This window comes from Aptenodytes forsteri, unplaced genomic scaffold (genome assembly GCF_000699145.1).
Source record: "Aptenodytes forsteri isolate BGI_AS27 unplaced genomic scaffold, ASM69914v1 Scaffold354, whole genome shotgun sequence".
In the NCBI taxonomy this organism is placed as follows: Eukaryota; Metazoa; Chordata; class Aves; order Sphenisciformes; family Spheniscidae; genus Aptenodytes; species Aptenodytes forsteri.
The window spans coordinates 1058608-1079172 of NW_008795043.1; the positions used below are offsets into that span (position 1 = coordinate 1058608).

Consider the following 20565-nt stretch of genomic DNA (forward strand, 5'->3'; position numbering starts at 1 on the left):
AAAAAAAAAAAAAAAACCTATTTTGAAATGCTGCCATTTCTTTAATCAGTGCTGACCACCACAGTTTCTCACAGTTTTGTGAACTGTACAGTTATGGCCGGAGTTTCACTGTCATTCTCCTCGAGCTTTAGTGCAGCGTTGTCCAAGCCGGTGCTTCGGGGCTGTGGCAAAGCAGTGGGTTCTGCCGTCCGAGTTGGAGTGGAGCAATACAAGATGAAGCCCACCATGATGATAACAAAGGACAGGATATAAAGACCTGAAAACTGGCAGAGGAAAAGAAGAGATGCATTAAGGCTTGTCTGATGTAAAAACATGTCAACGCTGCCTTGTTTTAAGGATGTGAAAGCTACCCTTCCTTTTAAAAATTATTTTAATGATGATTATCACCATGATCTGTATTCAGGTCTGAAAATCAAAATTCAACAGCTCCATTCACTGATAGACTCAATGTGCTGGCTGGTTTTCTCTGCATCTCATCCTCAACACTGTCGGACAGGGAGTTTCCTTAGGTCTGCATATAAGAATCTTAACAGAGAGAACAAATGGCTGTAAATCTGGTGATACTGAAGGATAGTTGTTTACACACGTGAATGCTGAAACATTGTACCCCTAAGAGAATTTTGTTTCAGCACAGCCAAAGATTTCAGGTCCTGGCAAGAGATGAATCTCTCTGTCCTACTGCAAGTCACCAGAGCAGCTGGTTCTCTGCACAGCTCTCTTAACCATCTGCAGGGCTAGATAAATGTTATTACTGGACCAAAACCAGCTTGCTCTCTACACCCAGCAAGTCCTTGAAGAGAGGGAGACTGGGGCTCCTTTTACAAGATTGGCATTTGTGCTCTGTTAAGAGTGGTGTGAGGTAAGAGTACGAACTGCCGAGGTACATCAGGCATTTAATTCACTATCGTTCACTTGCCTGTTAAAAGTCCAACAATTGCTGAGATTCATCCACCTTGACAGAAAAATAAATGCCAGATTCAATAATACAAAGTGTTCAAGCTATCCACAGCCAGGAACACTTCTTTAGCAGATTTGCTGAAGTCCTCTGTATTGCCTTTGCTAAACCACACTGATTAAACAGTAGGATGAAGGACACAGCATATCCTACATCCCACTGTCAATATTCCCTAACCTCCTTAGCTTCCTTAGACATGCTTGAAAAATATGTTCTAGTTTATCAAGCAGCAGAGCTGGATGAAATGAATGGTAGAACCTGGACAGTGGACTCTGATCCAAAAAAGACTGAGGCATCTACAGTTAAGGCGTTGAAATTCCTAGCTGGTAGTCACTTGGCTCAGAAACCCTTGGACGACACCATGCAAACGGAAAAGCAGACTGAAACACACTGGCCTTGTGATACATGCCCTCTTTCCTCACCTTGCTGGCTGTTCGCTTGGAGGAGCTTGGACTCAAGCATTCACTCTGCACAGGAGGAAGCACCAAGCTTTGAAGATGTCCTGACGGAGGCACCAGCAGTGTCCGTGGTCCTACCCCTGACTGACCCATTCCCATCAAATGGGCAGAGCTTGGGTCTGTATCAAGACACCTGCACAACTTCTCCAGAGTGCAACCTAAGGCCATGAGTGAACATGTGCTTGTATGCAAAGACATGTGGCTGGCAGGTGAGACTGGGCGGTCACAGTAACTGCCAGGCCCTCTCGTAGTGCGTACAAGGCAGTAGGTGTCTCTGATCCTGCTCAGAATTAATTCCTCCGTGAGTGGATACAGTCACCAAGCCAGGGTGCCAAAGCCGCTGCAGCGTAGCTGTGATTCAAGGCCTGCCTATGCGTTTGCAGCTATTGACACAGGTGAACCTTAACCATGCTGCTCCAACAGTTCTTTTTCTTTTTTTTCTTTCTTTCTTTTTTGGGGAGGGCTCAGTACTTTTCCTGGTTTGTTTGTTTGTTTGTTTGTTTAATTTCAAAGACCGCAGCAACTTCATTGCTTCAGACCCTGATTTTAGTTATACCTATGCAGCTTATATCCCCATACTCACTATCAAGCCTAAAGACAACTTGAAATGTTACTGGAGGACTGTAACTCCATCTAGTGTCTGTATCTGCAGTAGACACCCTTCCATAAGAGTTTATGCAACAGAAACATTTTGAGACCTTTTTTAATATCTCTTGAGGGATTACAGGTATCTGTATATAATGAGCTCATTAGGAACAAGCACAGCAAAGATTCATTATGCAGTGAAAGAAAAAAAAAGGGCTTATCAAGACAGATTTGTAAAATTCACATTACGCCTTAAACAGACTCAACTGGGTCTGAAAAGTTGATGCATTAGCAAAACACTGTGCTCAAGTCAAAACATCATAAATTCCTGGGCTCAGTCTCTACTGCAGCCGCTGCATGTCTGTGCTGCTTCTGTTTCAAAACAGGCTCAGACCACAGCAATTCAGAGCTCTCCGTGGCTCGCTCCGCTCTGCAGCCCAGCCAAGCCTTCAGTGGCTTGCTGTGAAATATCATCTGGTAACGGTGAATAGAGAGCGATTCCTTGCATTTTTGTTTATAGATTCCTGTGTCCAGGGTGCTTTTTAATCCAGGAAATGTCCTGCCTGGTTTCTTTGCCCCATAGGTAAAGAAACTACATGGTTAACTTGGCAATAAGATTTTCTACTGCAAGAAGTATTATGATAAAAGCAGTGTCAAAATCAGGCGCTCTCAGTTCTTGGTTCCTAAGCTATCTCAGATCCTCTGATTACTACAGATGTGGTATTATTATTGCTCCCCTTTTTGCTCTTTCATTGTTTCTAACCACAGATACAAGTTCCTATTTTAATAAGTATCTGAAATTCTCTCATAATACAACCCCAAAGTCTTCTCTAATTCATTTTTCCTTTTTGTTACCAGAGTACCCCGCAGTTAGTAATTATGGGATGATCTGCTCCCAGAAAAACCTCTCCCCAAAATAAGCTAAAAATCCTGAAGAATAAAAGGTTATTATATCCCCTCCCTTCCAAAGCTCTTGCTTACTTATTCCTCTTTACTATTATGAATATAAATTTATAATCACTTCTTGAGTTAAGCTATCTGGGTGCCAAAATATATGTTTGGAAGTGACTTAGAAAGGATTTTTTTAATTGTTAGAATGTAAGTATGGATCGCTTCCTACATTCATTTTTAATGGATGCTTTGTCGCTTGGAGCAAATTTTGGAACCCAAAACAGGGAGGAAGGCTGAGCTAAGAGGCTCTTGAAAAGGAAAATCTAGCTGTAGTCAGATCCTACCATTACCAGACCTCCGCGCTGTAAAATAAATTGGCCTTCATTTTCAGAAACAAATCTGACCTAAAAGCTTCTGGCTCTCCATAATGCTGAGAAGAAAGCAACCACATGGAATAATACAAATTAAGTTCTTAAGCAAAGTTCACAAGCTTCTCACTAAGCCCTTCCAGTCACTGAGCAATTGACTCCATTACTCCAATTGCTGTAATGAGCTAGGTTCCCTCAAATGATTCTGGATGAAAAGCGTAGGGTGGAATGAAATCTTTTTAGCACTGTCATTTAGCTTGAATAGACACTGCCAAAAATACTTGAGAGAGCAAAAAAAGTAACTGCCTTTTGGAGAGCATAGAGAATAATACATTTATCTGCATTTTTTTCAGTTCCTTTAGTCTCACCTCAGTAGTAGTACCGAGAAAGCTTGATTCTTCTCCCAAGATGTTGGTAATGAACAGATTAAATTTCTAAAAGAAAATATTAATTTCTGGAAATCAAGCCAAACTGATCCACTCTCAGACACCAAATGCCTTTCAGGACAGGGAGGTTCAAAACCTCTCTTTGGTCACTTGAAGAGATGAACTGAATCTAGCATACAGTTCCACACAGGGCTTACGGCAAGAACTCTACCATTTGAACACCTCAGGAAGTTATTCACTATTTCTTAACATTAACTCTAACATATTCCATGAGGTGTGAAATTGTTTGAAAATCACTGTCCGCCTAATGGTGTGATGCTATGTAATTAACTAAGTATGAGTCCTTCTGATTGACATCTGCCAACAATGAATGATACAAGCTGTGGAAACGCACAAGTGCAAACGATTGTTCAGGGGCTTTTAAGAACATTATGCTTTATTTATAATTTTGGAGTAAAAACATAACTGAAATTATAGCGAAAGAATGAAGGTACTCACCTTATAGAAAAAGAGGAAAAGCCCAAAGAACAGACTGTAGAGATCCGCAGTCAGAATACCCAGGTTGACTGAGGTTGCACTGGTAACTTTAATCACTACTGGCATGAAGCTATACAGCGCAAACATACACAGGGCAAAGACTGTGAACAGTAATGCTGTAAAACAAGATGACAATTTACTCCTAAGGCACGGAATAATTTTAAAGAACACTGATATTCTTCAGATGCTTTAAAACCATGCATTTTTATCTTTTAGGATAAGGTTTCCTAAAAGATATGAGAATGTAAATTTAAGAAAAACATGGCAGAAATACTTCTTTTTCAAGACTACCCTATATTGCAAAAATTATGGTATCTATACAAGAAAGTTCTCATTCTTTCCTAGTTAACATAAGAGTTGACTGAAGAAATTTAGAGCCACATTTCTTACTAACGTATAGTTCTGTTGAGATCAAAATGTGTCACAAAATCCATTTTCCCAGTATTTCATTTAGGAAGGACAACAGAAAAATGTTCTTGTGATGTTCCAACACCAAGCATGTCTCTGATTAAACAGGTTTAATTATCACTTTTTGCAATTTATTTTGAAAAATGGTTTCATGCTATATGTAAAATGCAAAACCTGAGCTCAAAGGTTTTAATGTTCAATCCTGCAAACCTTATCTCTTTGCTGAGCTGCAAAGCTTGCAGAAAGTAAATTTGTGACAATATAATATGAATGCTGCTTAATATCCAGAGAAAGAAAATTAAATCCCCAGCATTTGAAGTCTAAATGATCATCATTTTCCAGTGTTCTGTAAAAATGCACATAATTTTGTCATACACATACCAATTTTCCAGTTCCACTGAATTCTCATTATCTCCCTATGTTCCACAATGGCTCTAGAGTTAGAGAAAAGATATAATATAGTAAAAAAAAAAAAAAGCATAGCGTATTCAAATAGAGAATTTAATTACCAGAATATATAAGAAACACTTTGATTTATAATCCCTTAATTTTTTGTTTGAAATTTTATTGAATGACACTAACTCCAACATCTAACAAGTATGAAAAAAGACTTGAAAATTAAAGTGCCTGAAAATTAAGAGCACTTTTATTTAATTTTTATGCCTTCTTCCCAGGCTTTTTCATCCTTCAGAGATTCGGTTTTATTTGATATACCATTTGAAGAAATTATTAACAATAATGATGAGAAATGAGGAACATAAAATTCATTAGATAGACTTAAGTGCATGTGGTCTGTTACTCTAACGTGGTTATTTACAAGAGTATAAATGACTTCATTTTAAACTGAAGTTTAATATGGAAGACCTCCTGCTAATGATTATCTCCTAAACTTTTCCACAGAGAAAATCCATTAAGAAACATATTCCTGTGAACAGTCCTCAGCATACTGAGTGTCCTCATGAAGATCAACAAAATCAAAAATACAGCCAAGTACTGTATGTGTTCAATTGCAGGATTTCAGCTTTAGAATTGCTGTAATAAGAGTAGTGCAAATAAAAAGGATATGAAAGGGATGCTGATCAGCAACAAAAATAAAATTCAAGTGGAAGGACTCCCATATAGGCCAAATGCAGATGTAACAAAGAATTAATTTAATAACATCATCATCATTTCATGGTAGACAAGCAATCATCTGTAGAATATTCTTAATTAGTTTTAAAATAAATATTAGATCCTTACAGCTGTAGACCGCTGATAATAGTCCCAAACAAGCCCACCATTCCTAGAAACTCCACTCTGCTCAGATTTTTCACAATGTATTCCTCACTCACATTAGAAATGGCATACAAAGAAGCACCAAGAAGCACTAAGACATCTCCAATCACCACGTCACTACCTGTACAGAAATATTAATCCACAATAAGGGTAATGCTGCAAACACTTTTTAACTTTCCTTAAAAAGACAAGCAAATTTATCTTTAACACCTCTATCTTCCTAGCGCCTTCCAGGGTAAGGGGAAAGGAAACATCTCTTCTGGGTGCAGATGAGTGGCTTGGTGTCTGAGCACAGACTCTGCTACCTGCTCACCTTCCCCTGCACAGTCTGGAATGAGCTAAACCCAGCATTTAAACCTCATCCTGACCAAGCCACTGCTGTATAGTCTGGTCCAATTTTACTTCTGCTGATCTAAGGCACTGTAGGGACTTAAGAAAATTCCCAGTTAGAGATGCTCTCCGCCTTTCTGAATATTGCCCCTGCTTTTGCAGTAAGGCCTGATTCAAGTCTTGCTAAAATCAGTCTATTGATTTCAGAGGGACCTGGACTCAGCTTCAAGTTTATGACAGGTCTTAAGTGGGCACTGCAGATGGGTGGTATCATGTGTCCTGCTGCGATTTATTTATACTGTGCAAATGGGACTCCCTGCGATACAATCACTCATCAAGTAAACGCTATTATGCATCAGCTAAATAGCAAGAGGATTGCTGTTGTTTAAATCCTTGAATTGATTTAAAATGTCTTTCCCCAAGCCGGTTGGCAATCACTAAGAAAATATGTCTGAAATATGAGGGTAAGCAGTAGTAAGGGTACCCAGGTCAGCGAATAAATCACAACTGTCTTAAAGTCTCAGAGAAAGATTTTTCTTCCTCAGGACTGAGATACTTGTACCACATAGCACTACAGCTAAACCTCAGTTTGCCTTGATGTCTTACCTACAGTAAGGCCCCAAAATAACGCCAAATAGGCTTATGTCTATGCTGCCTGATGCAGGCAATGCCCCATTCCTCTCTCCCTGACATTTACCTTGCCTCATAGACACTGGCTCTGAAAATTCAAAATTCTTATTCAAAATAAGATCACTATGATATGGGTTGATTCAGGCATCTGTCAGAGAAGACGAGACCTGCCCTCATCTGTGCCCAGCTGGATCCTGGTCCCCAAAGCCCAACCACCCTCCCAGAGGTCCCAGGAATCCCAGCATCCTGCCCATGTCTCCTCTTGCTCTCCCGTCGTAAGCCCATGCTTTCCAGGCTGTGGCCTGTGGGCCTTGGGGATACCTGAAGTATTTCTGTTGAGTCTGCCAAAGATAACTCGGAGAAGTCAGCCTGCTCTTAAGTAACTTTTTATGTGCTATTTGTGCTCATAGAAAACTGCAAATCAGAGAAGTCTGACAAGGTTTGCAGGGAGAGGCAACATCTTTTATTAGACCATCTCACCTGATTAGTAAAAGTGAATGAGCTTTCAAGAATGAGGCCTTTCATCAGGTCTGATGAACAGCAGCAAAATGTAAGCTTAACACAAGTGTTTATCTTTTAAGGCGGAAGAATCCAAATCTACAAGCAAAGAAATTCCACAGCTCCCTATAAAATCAGCATCTCCTCAGCCACTATCTCCTTGGACAAGAAATACAAATAGCAACGTGTCTTCTCCTCTTTTAAAATAAAACTATATCCACTCCCCCTGCATTTGCTTCTTTTTCTCCTTTGCAAGTTAGCCCACCACAGGAACCATCTCTCCGCTTTTCCCCGCCACATAAAGGATTCCTTACCTTCGCTGTCCTGCCTCCCTGCCAAAATGTCTGCACCCACCATTGTTCCTACACCCAGCAAACAGATGGCAACAGCAAGAAAATGGATCAGCCTGTATCTTGCACGGAGAATGAACCACGACAAAGCCATCAGCACAGGAATCCCAAAACAGTCCAGCAGCTGTGTGTACAGAGAAATGGTTTGAATTAGAAACCCACCCCAAATCTGCATTGCACTATCCTGAAAACAGATGTACAGGATTTTACTTTCCGTCGCTATCAGATGTTAATGAAAGCCACAAAGCAACCCCAGTGGATTTGTTTAAAAGAGGGGTCAGACCCACATTTTGCCATGAAAAGCATTTTGCAAATGAAGGAGGAGCTGGGGCAGGGTGTCCACTCTCTCCTGGTAGGAAGGCACTGATCTAGAAACTCTTCTAACAATGGATCTAATCAATCTTTGTAGCTTCACAAATGAATGCTAGGATGTCGTTCTGAAACCACATTGCTCCCCATGACACCAATACAAGAAGGGGGTTCACTGACATTTCCTTTTCTCCCCAGCAGGTTTTGTCTAGCTCGTCTTTTAGCTCCTTCTCAAATCTGTAATTAGAATGTAGGGCTCCATGTACACAAAGTAAAAACGTGAAACTATTAAAGGATACAAGTGATCTGATTTTACATCAAAGTGAATAGGGCAAGAATCTGACCCTGCAGTTTTGGGTTTGATTTTATTTTCCCCAAGTAGATCCTACTGGGGAAAAAAAAAAAAAGGTACATGAGCTGGAAGCCACGTGCAAAATTGGTAGAAGGAAAACAGGAATGGAAGAACAGTTTTCCTAAAGTCACCTTCCCAGTCTTCCAGCTTCCCACAAAATCACATGCAATCCACCAATGCATTTTCATTACTCTGTTAGAGCTGACTCAATTAGTCAGAAGCAGGTAACCCACTCTAATTCACCCATGCCACAGCAGCAGAGACACACAAGGCAGCTGGAGTTTTGAAGCACTTTGGATGTGTTTGCAGACACTGCCCCGAGCAGACTTAACAGCTACGGTTCAAGGATATCTGCACTCCATGACAAGCAGCGACACTGACTTCTCTTTCCTTTCTTCATTATTCCCTCTCTGTGTGTTCCTAAAATCTTACGTATCTTTGCCTTGTTAGACCCACCCATCTTCTACCCATTCTCCTTTATTACAGAAAAAATCAAGTTAGCTGTGTACTTAATACAGAAAAATACATTGCAGCATAAGATGGTCATAATATTCCAGAATAACCAAATAATACCAAGAACATTGATATAATCATAATTGGTTTAATATTCAATTCAACAAAATAGACTGTGTTTCTGAATTTGTCTGGGGAAAAAAGAGGTGTATTTTCTGACCTGCCTCAGTAGAGTGCCATGAGAATATATAAGGGAACAATCTACAGTAGAACATATAGTCAGCCTTCCAAAGACTGCTCACAAATTACTCTTAAATGTCAGCCCTTAAAACCTGGCCCCTTGAAGTCACTACAAAGTAGGTCCAGGTCAACAGGACTGGGGCATAATCATTACAATCAAGGCAAGAGCCCTTAGTCCTTAATGTTCACTGCTAACTTCTGCCTGCCTGAGTGCACCACCGCAGTCTTCTGCTGTGCTGGCTTCTGTTAGTTCAGCCATCGACCCCAAGGGTTTTAACCAAACTCGTAAGACTTTCATGGTAAGTTTGGTTTTACTTGTTCATAACTACACATATTAAAGTCTTACCGGCACAGTATTAGGGGGAGTTATTACAGATTAAATCCTAATGGTGCTCTCTAATCCTTCCATTTGTCTTTGTTCCTTGGATTGCCTCCAGCTTGTCCAGTTTGAGAAGTCTGTGCAAAAGCACTTGCCTAGGCTGTATTAGGAGACATTAGAGCTGCACAAGTCCTAGTATGTGATATCACATATTTCAGTACAACTTTGCTCTATTGGAAAAGTATCATGCTGTGAGTTTCTATCTAGTCCCAGGCCTTTTTCCCTATTTTACCTTGCAAAATGTACAATTTAGCTCTCATTACTCTCTTTTTCCACCTTTTGTCTGAACCAGTTCTGTCCTGAGTATGGAAATGTATTTGATCTCTCTGGTGTGAAGTTGTAATCACAGAAACTAAGAAATATTACAAAAATTAGAAAGTAAAAATTTTACCCCCCTGGTAGTAGACATCTCTTCTATTAATATGTAAGCTTTCACTTCCCCATTTATTGAGATGTAATTTTCCAACCTCCCAAACAGTTTTTCAACCCAAACAGAAAGGGTGGAACAAAAACCCTTTTAAAAAAAAAAAAAAATTAAAATCTTAATTAGGATGTAAAGGAGTAGTAGATAATGAGCCACAAGCTCTTTCAGTAATGCCAGATGAGGAATTGCTGCATCCAGACCAATAACATACTGTAGAGCTACAGCACCCTGGTTAGAGGACTTGCAGCCAGGACAGACAAAGCATCAAATGACGAAGAACACACCCTGGTAATCTGTTCCAGGGGACAATTAACCTCAATTACAGACAGAAGAAATCTGATTTCCAACTACTGGATCTTGCCTTCCCTTCACCTACTACGTTACAGAGCTCTTTCTTTGGTGGAAATTGCTCTCTTCTGTACAGGATCAAGATCAAAGAGGTGCAAAGCAGATGTAACAACACAATGAATTGTGTCAATGGAACCATTTAAAAGAATAAAGTTTATTTATTCAGGTTTTATGACATTTACGGCAGTACCGAGTACTATTGCCAGTAGAGCCTCAGCAAACTCTCATCTTATTCAATTCTAGCCTCTATTTTTACAAGGGAAAAAACCTAGATAACCTGTTGATTTGATTTACAAATATTTTGACTCAAGCCAGCCTTTGGCCACACTGTTTATAAGAAGGTTTTAAAGGCAGGGTGAGTAAATTATTAAAATATGTTTTAATACATGGTTAATAAATGATCATAGACTGTTGGAGGTCATTGGTTTGCTTATAATTGCCAGCTCCAGACAGCTTTGTAAGCAAGCTCAACAGCTCATCCCGCTTGCTTCCCCGCATGGCTCCCTTCGGGCAGCCTCCAGCTGAGCCCCAGCGGCTCATCCTGCATTTTCTCATGTTGAGGTTAACACTCTTCCATCAGCTGATACTCTATCAGTAGCTGCCTATAAAATGCCTCCACTCAAATTATCTATGGAGCGAATGCTAATTACACCCAATAACATAAAGCTCAACAGCTCATCCTGCTTGCTTCCCCGCATGGCTCCCTTCGGGCAGCCTCCAGCTGAGCCCCAGCGGCTCATCCTGCATTTTCTCATGTTGAGGTTAACACTCTTCCATCAGCTGATACTCTATCAGTAGCTGCCTATAAAATGCCTCCACTCAAATTATCTATGGAGCGAATGCTAATTACACCCAATAACATGTTAATAACATGATACCACAGCTATGCTGCTTGTTTTTTTGCTATGAAATATGTGGTCAAACAGCAGCACAGTCAAGTCCTGCCACAAGACAGGAGGATACCAGCAGCAAGAAGTCTTCCCGGCATTGGCTCAGCCACAGCTGAACAGAAAGAGTTCAGCTGTGGACCAAAGTCTTTTTCTTTATTTACGGAGAAACGAGAGCTGCCATCCCAATGTTATCTCCTTAAAAATCTCCCAACCCCTTCCGTGCAATGCTGGTATTTGATAACTAAAGGAAAAATCAGTTCTGCTTTTGTGTGCATGTGTGACAAAATACATGGAAGTTCCTTGCTGAGCTGAGAAAACTTATCTTTGAAGACAAGTTTCATAGGGCTGAGCTGAAGCTCCAGCCAGCCAGCATTTTAACAGTGATTACCCTGTATTCAGGAAGGTGCCATATACTCCTGCATTGCTTTTCTGCTCCCTGGGCAACCACTCACGGCCAGTACTGCAGACAGGCTATCAGGCTGGGTGCTCTGAACCACAGGTTCTGATGTAACTGCAGAACAGACACATAGCAAATGCCTTGCACTGGTGCAAATCATGGGCTTTTTTTTTTTTTTTTTGGTCCTGTATCTCATTTCTGACAGTGGTGAGAAACTGGTGACTTCAGAGAATGTGCAAGAAACCTTACTGCAACTGGCAGTTACAACAAATTCACAATTACTGAACTGACGGTTACCACATGGGAAGAAGGTTCAGCAACTGCTCAAGTTTGGCAACTGGACAGTACAACCTACCGTATCTACTCTTTCTTAATATCTATGGAAGAAATCATAGGAATAGCTTTACTACTTCTGAGAACTTGGATCAAAGTCCTGGCTTTTTCAGCTGTAAAGTATATGCTCAGTGTCTTGATTATCAACTTAACTTGATCTTGAGACTGAAACGTGTCACTCTTAAAGCTTTGATTTCTTAGGCATTATTTGTAAGAGAATTAAAGGCCTAATGAGTCATAACACGTAAGTATGAAGTGGGAACGTGACAATAATAATCCATCAGGCACATGTTACTGGTCTTTAAATAGTGCAAGGAAAAGTTACTGCAGTTCTCTAAAGGGAGCCCAGACCACAGGAGTTTATTGCTTTACAGGTAATTCTTTTAAATATTAACCCTTGTTACTTTGACTCTGTAAAACACTGACACCTAAACACTCCTTTCCAACTAACAGCCAATTCTGTATGGTACGTTATTTTTATTCAGGTAAGTGGGGCCATGACCCCAGCCACAGATCCACCACTGGTAAGAGCAGGCATAGGTTGGCACGGCCCCAGACACACTCACGAGTCCTCCTGCTCGTAGAGCTATTTCAGAACACAAGATTTATCATAGAATCATAGAATAGTTTGGGTTGGAAGGGACCTCTAAAGGTCATCTAGTCCAACCCCCTGTAAGATTTTTTTTCTGCTCTCATGGCTTCGAAGTCCTTCACGGGATCATAGTTTTTATAGAACTCTGCATAAGCTTGTTTTCTGGGATCAGCAATTACAAACTTGTATAAAGCCGCACATCCCACAGATAGAAAAAATGCCCCAAATAGGTGAAACTTCATCCGCCTGGCTAAAAGGTGCCACATTTGTGGCTTAGGCAATAGTGCAGACGACATGGTGATTATATTTCCTGAGCGCGGGCCCACCAACATCCTTCCGCCCCGCCAGCCGGGCACTCTCTGTGCAGCGATGCAGCACCAAGCACTGGCGTTGCAGAGGATGTTTACTGTCAGTTCAGGAGCCCAGCATGCTGATCTCCCTTCCACCTCTTCCAGAGAGGGGCCTGAACTGAAGTGCCACATCCAAAAGCCATAAGTCCGGTCCCTCACTACACGGTCAGCAATACCAGCTAACTATCAGTATGTCCTCATGTGTGGGGTTACATCTCACAATGTCTCCCACAGCTTCTAGGACTAGGCAAGAGGTCTACCTTGTTCTCATCAGCAAGAACCTGGGCTGAGTGAGTGTTATCTGGTCCTAAATCTTTATTTTGTGTCAGGAGAAAAACCTGAGTGGCTGTCAGCAAACTCTTAGAAGTGCTTTCTATCAAAATAATTAGAGTTCAACTCAAGAGCTGGCATTGGGTAATACCAGCCAATTTTCTCTGCTTCCTGGAAATGTTATTCATGATGCAGGATGCTCTTCTCTGTACTGCAGAGAGAAAATAGATATTGGGAAGCTTTTGCAGGCTTAAATAGCTTCCATGTCTGTCCTATGAATCTCATTTCAGAAACTGGTCCAAAACTATAATAAAAGCAACAGTTCAAAAAGACAGATCGGTCCTTACCTGCACACTTGTGAGGGTCGTGTATTGGTAGGCTTTTACGATCATGTAATTGGCTTCAACATCAGCCAGTCCCAAAAAAATATACTTCCACCACCGCTGTTTCAAAATTTGCCAAAGACTGTCACTGCCTGTTTAGAAGAAAGCAGCAATCAATATGTGTTTCTTTCCAACCAAATGCTGCACAGGAATCTTGCTTTTCAGAAGCATAAGTAATACTGAGATGTTCAATTTTGCTTGCCCCTGCTTAAGAAAGATACAATAACAGCAAAATGCAGCCTGGGAGGAGACAATGCAAATGGTGAAAAGCACAGAAATTCTTCCACGTGAGGGAAAAAACCACAAAGCTAGAGTTGTTTAAAGAGTAAATTAATAAGAATAAGAGGAATATTAAATAGCCTCTGGTAAAGAAGCTTGTTACAACAAAGCCTATCTTCCCTAATATAACACAGGACTTGAAACCAAAGAGCACATAATTTTAAACAGATATGAAATGAAATCAAATTAAATGCACTTTTAACCTGTGAAATTCATTTCCATGTGTTATCACAAGGCAGGAATTTCAGCAGGAACTTTAAAAAACTAGGATGAGTATTGAGTAAGTTCTTTAGTTTCAAAATCTGAAAGGAAAATGTAGAAGAGAAAAAAAATTATGAACCGGGATCTCCCATCCCATATTTCACATACCAGTCCTAAATGCCAGCATTGTTGTATAAACTAGAAGAAGCAAAGAATAGTTGATAAAACTTTGAAACATTGGAGTATTCACTTGGTATTGTTCTGCTAGGTACTGGCTTGTAACAGCAGTCCCACAGATAAACAAGGAGAGCATCTGGCCCAGAATTATCGTTTTCAAAATATGCCTGTGAATATAAAAGACAACACAGTAAGCTTAGAATTAAACATTCAAGTTTTTAAAAAAATATTTGCTAGTTGTACAGGGAAAATGCCATTTTTCAGATTGACACTTTATTCTTTTTCTACTCCCTATCTGATTTACCGGTAAAGCAGGGTTTTGTCTACACAGAAGATCTAGTCCAACCTCATGACAGCCATATAATAAGTGAGGCCAGTTCAAATCACCACTGATGGAGCCTGCAATAATTTGCAAGGATCTTCAAGCAGCTCACCTGGGCAGGCTCAAACCAACAGCAGGATCTATTCTCATCAAGAGAGGTTTTGATACATGTGGCCTGAGTTAAATCCTTCGTCCTCCACTGAATCCCATTCTGACTTTGGTCAATAGAAATCTGCAACACGGAGATAAGGCACGACTGCCTTCAGGCTCTTCCAAGACCTGAGTCTTTGAAAGTGAGCTGAGACCCTAAGCTGAGCAGTGCTAAGGAAATAGAAACACACTAACTATAGAATCATAGAACAGCCCAGTTCGGAAGGACCTCGAAAGGTCATCTGGTCCAACCTTTCATGGGAAAGTGTGCCTAGATGAGATTATCTAGCACCCTGTCCAGTCATATCTTGAAAACCTCTAGCGATGGGGACTCCACAGCATCCCTGGGGAGGTTGTTCCAGTGACGGATTGTTCTCACTGTAAAAAAATTCTTTCTTATAATAAGAATTGTTATAATTAATACTTATTGTGGATTTTTTCTGATATATTCCATCACGTCCTGCTGTAATTGAGGATGGAGTTAAAAACACATTTTGGCCAAAGATCATGTTAGCGTTTACAACTCAAAAGAATCCAACCCACAGCTAGGGTGGAAAAAAAAAAAGTTTATGCTCTTTTTATTTAGCATTTAGAAGAATTTAGCAATTCTTCACCTAATATGAAATGAACTGTTCCAGATGTTCCTAGACAAACAGGAGTACATATACATTGCTGTGTATCTTTTGGCTTGTTGTTTTTCCTGCCAGTGGATCTATGCAGATTTGTACCACCCCAGTCTCTGCCTGCATACTCACAATACACAGTGAGAGGGGCTCGGTGCTGTGCTGCTGTCTGTACAGGTCTGCAAAGTTCACATCTAATTTGTTTACTCTGAAGACTACTGATGAGAATTTAACTGTCTGCACAACCGATTCATTTGTTCCTACTCAAAGTGATTGAGCAAGGGAAGAAAGCATCCCTTAGGATTCTGCACCTACCCCGTGCCCACATCTCTCCCCAACGATTTCTGGCAGGGCACCCATGTGCCAGGCACACCACATGGCAGTAACACCAGTTGTTTTCCCAAGGTGGGCGACTTGAACATAGTAAATACCAGCTCACCCAGCTATGCTGTGCAATCCAGCTGTCAGGCAACGAGAAGGGTGTGTTCAGGGGTGCTAAAGCCAACTACAATCCCACAGTCAATCCCTCCTTTTGGAAGGGAGTCATCTTCTTTGCGCAGATTCTAATTCAGCTGCATGGATCTCATTTTCAGTTCAACCTGACACCAAAGCTCTTCTGACTTTAAAAATGCTACTAGGCACGTTTTTCTCTCCAAGTCCATTCTGATGAGACAGCAAATCTCTGCAAAGTCCAGGGATGCTGCACTTCCAAGAGATTCAGGCCCCACATTTTGCTACAGCTTGCCTTGCCAATCCCAGTAACAGTGCACACCCACATTATAAGTATTCATATATCACATGACAATCCTGTAAGGTCCTATCCAGCCTCGTGTGAATAACTCTTTCTGGTGTGTGAAAGAACAAACATTCTCATTTCTAGCATTTTAAATGTTGAAGTACGCAGCAGAGATGGTGTTTCAGCTAGAAATTTATCATGGCTACTTTGTAGCACAGTATTAACTGTAAACTACTATAAAATACATACATGTATTTTTATATATATATTTGTATGCAAAAAAAATACATACATGTATTTTTTATATATATGTATTTGTATGGGGAAAAAAAAGAAAACAAAAACCTTTGAAGCTACCTCACTTCTGTTATATTGAATTTCTTTTTAGCAAAAAAAACATACATGTATTTTTTATATATATGTATTTGTATGGGGAAAAAAAAGAAAACAAAAACCTTTGAAGCTACCTCACTTCTGTTATATTGAATTTCTTTTTATTCTGGTCGAAGATCTGATTTTGCTATTTGGTGAACAAATCAGCAATGATCATGACACATTCTAATTATTCTGACTGATGCAGAAATGTCTTTTTACGTTCATCTAAAGAATTAATTTAATCAGGTGCCACTAAGAAAAATGTAACATAGGTTAGCTAAAATTTCAGGGATGAGACTACCTCTTCTCTCAAGCAGACATGGACAATGGTTCCAGCTCGCCCTTTGCCAGCCCTGTGAATTCCAGCTCCTTTGCAGGAGGTAAGACGACAGAAGACCCATTGAAACGTCAAGAAAAAATAATGCGGTGAACACACGAAAAATGTGGTTTCAGGCATTTAAAAAAATACATATATACTTTTTATTATTCAAATAAAGAGTTTCTTGCTCCAAACTAGCAGAAAATATTTCTTCTTTACCCTCAGTGCAGGAGGCACAGAGCAAGCCTTTAGCAATTTACTGGACTAAACTCACCCAGTGCTTGGACTAGCTGGGACGAGGGCATGGAGGTGGGGATCAAACCTGTATAGAGGTGTGACTGGGCAACACTGCTGCAATTTTACTGGAGCAAAGCTGCGAAGCCTGCGTAGTCCACAAAACGAATTGCACTCATCGACACATTACCAGGAGAAGTTAAAGCTGCCTTGGCTGGTAGAAGCCCTGCTCTCCTGGATGCAAACTCCCCTTCACCCACCTCCTAGGTGGTGCCACAGAGACAGGCAGAAGCACAGGCAATACTACTCCACAAGCATCTGGCTCGTTTAACATGGACTTCTGTGGGGCAAGGTTTTAAACATTTCCCCCCAGGATATGATATGCAAGGAGTAGCTTTGCTTCTCCTGAACTACGGTGCCCTCTCTATAGCACAGGCCTGGACCCTACATGCAGTGGCAAACTGGTTAGCGACCATGTTCCAGCGAGAGGGTAAAAGGGGGAAAATCTGCTGCCATTGAAATTTGCTAATGATTGATCAGCTTCAACCATCATTTATTAAAAACAAGAAAGACCTGGTTGCCCTCTTGCAATGGAATAACTCCACTAAGCTGATCCTCAGCTTTTCCAATAACTAAGGGAATTACCTCCTTGCATTTTTGCAAATGGGAAGACACAGGTCCAGAATCTACAGAACTGTTTGCTTAGTGGTTTCTGCACCAGCAATCATTGCCATTTAGTTAATGTATATCTAGGCAGTCCTACAGCACTTACTTCTACAGTACCGAAGGCATCTGACAAGGCAAGCAGTCAGTCTTCATCCTGCCTCATTCCCTTCTTTATTTTTCTATATTTTAATTCAGGGATTTTTTTTCTTCCCTCTACTGAAGAGACTCAAAATGTTAAGGTCAAAAGAGCCAAACAAAGACCCTGTTCACTGGCGGTGAAAGGCTGTCCTCAAAAACGTCCTCTGTGAATCCCAAAACTCTACTTTTCTAGCAACTTTCTCGGCTGCGTGTAAAATAACAGCCTCTTGCCCTGACGTCCCCCCCAACACCAGGTGCAAGCCTCAGCAGGGAGTACCCTCACACCATTTGCCAAGGGGTCAAAATGAATTTCTTCAAATTGCGAAGGTGATGCCACGGTCCTGGCGTGATGCACTGCGCTCAAGGCGGTTTGAACAGAGTAAGATGACCCTTGTTAAATGTGGGCTCAAGAGACGTATTATTTGAGTACCCACTAAATTCCCACAGCAAATTAAAAAAAACTGTTTTACCCTCTGTAAAACTTGAAAGTAAACTTTAAATCCTATTGTTTTCATTTTTTAAGACAATTTCTTAGAAGAAAAATGCTTCAGAGACATGAGTTTCCATTCATTTCGGTATTGACATGAGTATCGATGACCGTGATTTTCTTATTAATAATTTATCATAATTTTTTTAAAATATATTAATAATTAGCTTTTCCATGGCAGAACTTGATCCTCTCTGCTCTTTTTTTTTTAATGCATTGGTAAGGACTAAATCACTTTGGACTCTCAGATGACACAAGGAAAGTGGTCTGAAACAGCCTTTTAGTTTTATAGTTTGGGGGGGGAGGGGGTGGTTGTTGTTGTTTATTTACTGCTTGGTAGTTGGCTACTAAGTAATTACTCCTCCTCTCCCTTCAGCCACCATATCTTAGCTAGCTATATCTATAGCTACGAGCAAAACTAGGAGTCATTTGGGATTTTTTCAGAACGTGAAAGTTTGCTACAAATTGGTCTAAAGCTAACACTGAACAATGTGCAGTTCTTGACACCATGAGAAAGTCAGGCTGGCTTTCTTTGGCTCCATGTGAAACACAGAAGAAAAATACCCCAAGATATTAAAATAAAATCAGAGTCTATATCTGAGGAAGTTAAAAATCTAGTAAGTCCACAGTTAACAATTTTATTGGCTATTATTTTAATAAATCCTATAATTTTAATGTGATTTTTTCATGAAAATAAATACAGCTTTTCAAAAATTCTATTTATTTATGCCACCAGTTAAACACTAACAGGCAAAGCCTGGCAACACTCTTCATGTAGACAGTTTACTTACACTTCAGCTTTAACTACTGAACCCTTCCTGAATGGGGGGGCAGGGAAGAGACCATTTCATTTTAATAATCTCACATTTTCATGCGAGTAGTTAAAGGAAAATGCAGGTTCACACTGAAGCCATATTCCAACATGATTAGCAGACAGTTCTTAAAAATATTTTCTCCTGAGCTAACATTTTCAGAAGTTAGTGTTTCAATGTCCTGCTTTGAAACTGAGGTCAATTTAATTTGTAAAAGGTAAGAAACAGAAAAGAAAAACTTGTTTTGTTTCAAGAACCAGAAAGTATACTTTCTACTGGTTTTACTCAAAAAAAAAAAAAATCTGGTTTAGTACATACAAGTATTAAACCTTCCTATGACTCAGAAAGGCCTCTAAGAAAGCTGAAGTGGCTGTGCAGCCAGCCACCTGGGAAAAAAAAAGAAAAAAAATCAATTCAGTATCTCAGACAAGACTTTGCAAAAGTCAGTGAGAGCGCTGCATTTTCTTTCAAGTACCATCAATAGACTCACTTAGTGTAGCCCTCTGGCAATATTTTAGCAAAACTACTAGCACAGGTGAGGTTACTGAACAGTTCAACTAGTTCCTATCTTGTCTTTTTGGGCATTCCTGACAGGCAGGAGGAATGAAAAGAGAAAAACTTATATCCAAAAGAGAAAGGCAGGCTTTGCCCTCTGGAATAAGACTGCTTGGCCAGCACACGCCTCCAAGCAGCCTAGTCGTGAGACTCAAGCTTACGAGCGCGAGGGTGGCAGGAGAGCCAGCACCTCCTATTTGTCAGCCAAGGATATCTGATGCAATAGTTATTAGAAAGGAAATGTAGAGCCCCAAAAAAGCCTTTTAAACAGGGATTCTTTTTTTTTTTTTCCCCAAATGGAAACTGAAGCTGGAAGTGAATGGTAGCTCTTGCAGACTGGAAGTCAGAGGAAGTAGTTCTGCTTTCACTAAAGGCAGCACTTGGCAAGTACCAGCTTTGAGACGCGTGCGATGCCTGCACAGCTTGGCAGATTTTTTCCCCAAGTTTTCCATGCTTAACCAGTGCTCACATTTTAAGTGATATACCTGAATGCGCCTCCGTCCTAAGCCAATTCAAGGAAGGAGGGAAAAGGGATTTTGCTCTTTCTGGACTCCACACCTCATCTCAGCTATTTTGTTCTGTATCTCCTCTGCCTGCCACGACCTGTTCTTCGCAGCAATGTTGATAAAAGAGTACAGAACAGATAAAAGTACAGAAAAACAGGAAATAGATAAAAGTACAGAAAAAATAGGAATAACAGAAAAATCCTAAGCCAGAATTACTAAAAAAAATCAAGTGCATGCGTGCATACATGAGATTACATTCTAAGTGTAATCTCAACATTGATTTTGTTAAAAAAATCAAATACATCACTCGCCAATTCCACACTTATCTTAGCTGAAGTGACTCTTCACACTCTCAGCCAACAGCAGTTTACAGGCTGCAGCTCGGCTGTGCTTCCACAGCGGCCCCGGTATCAGAACACCCCGTTCACGCAGCCCTCCATCAGCAGAAGCCAAAGCTCTCCTGGCTGCTGCCCGCACCCCGCCGGACTCACCTCTGCCAGGGCGACGGCCTTAAAGGCTGGCCCGAAGGATCAAAGCTTCGCTCAGCCCCACGCCCCGCTCCCAGCAGTAGCCCCGGGCCCGCACCGAGGCGTC

General features: G+C 40.7%; 1 protein-coding gene across 1 annotated transcript in view; it reads right to left on the minus strand.

The window, feature by feature from the left end:
* SLC35F2 (solute carrier family 35 member F2) overlaps positions 1–20565 on the minus strand; it is a 43557-nt gene that overhangs the window by 1127 nt on the left and 21865 nt on the right. The window contains exons 2-9 of the mRNA XM_009276964.1: positions 17863–17970; positions 14040–14215; positions 13356–13483; positions 7636–7795; positions 5828–5984; positions 4970–5022; positions 4142–4296; positions 18–263 (exon numbers count right to left, since the gene is read on the minus strand). Coding sequence (XP_009275239.1) covers positions 69–263; positions 4142–4296; positions 4970–5022; positions 5828–5984; positions 7636–7795; positions 13356–13483; positions 14040–14215; positions 17863–17970 — 1132 coding nt within the window. The 3' untranslated portion in view covers positions 18–68. The remainder of the gene's footprint in view (positions 1–17; positions 264–4141; positions 4297–4969; positions 5023–5827; positions 5985–7635; positions 7796–13355; positions 13484–14039; positions 14216–17862; positions 17971–20565) is intronic.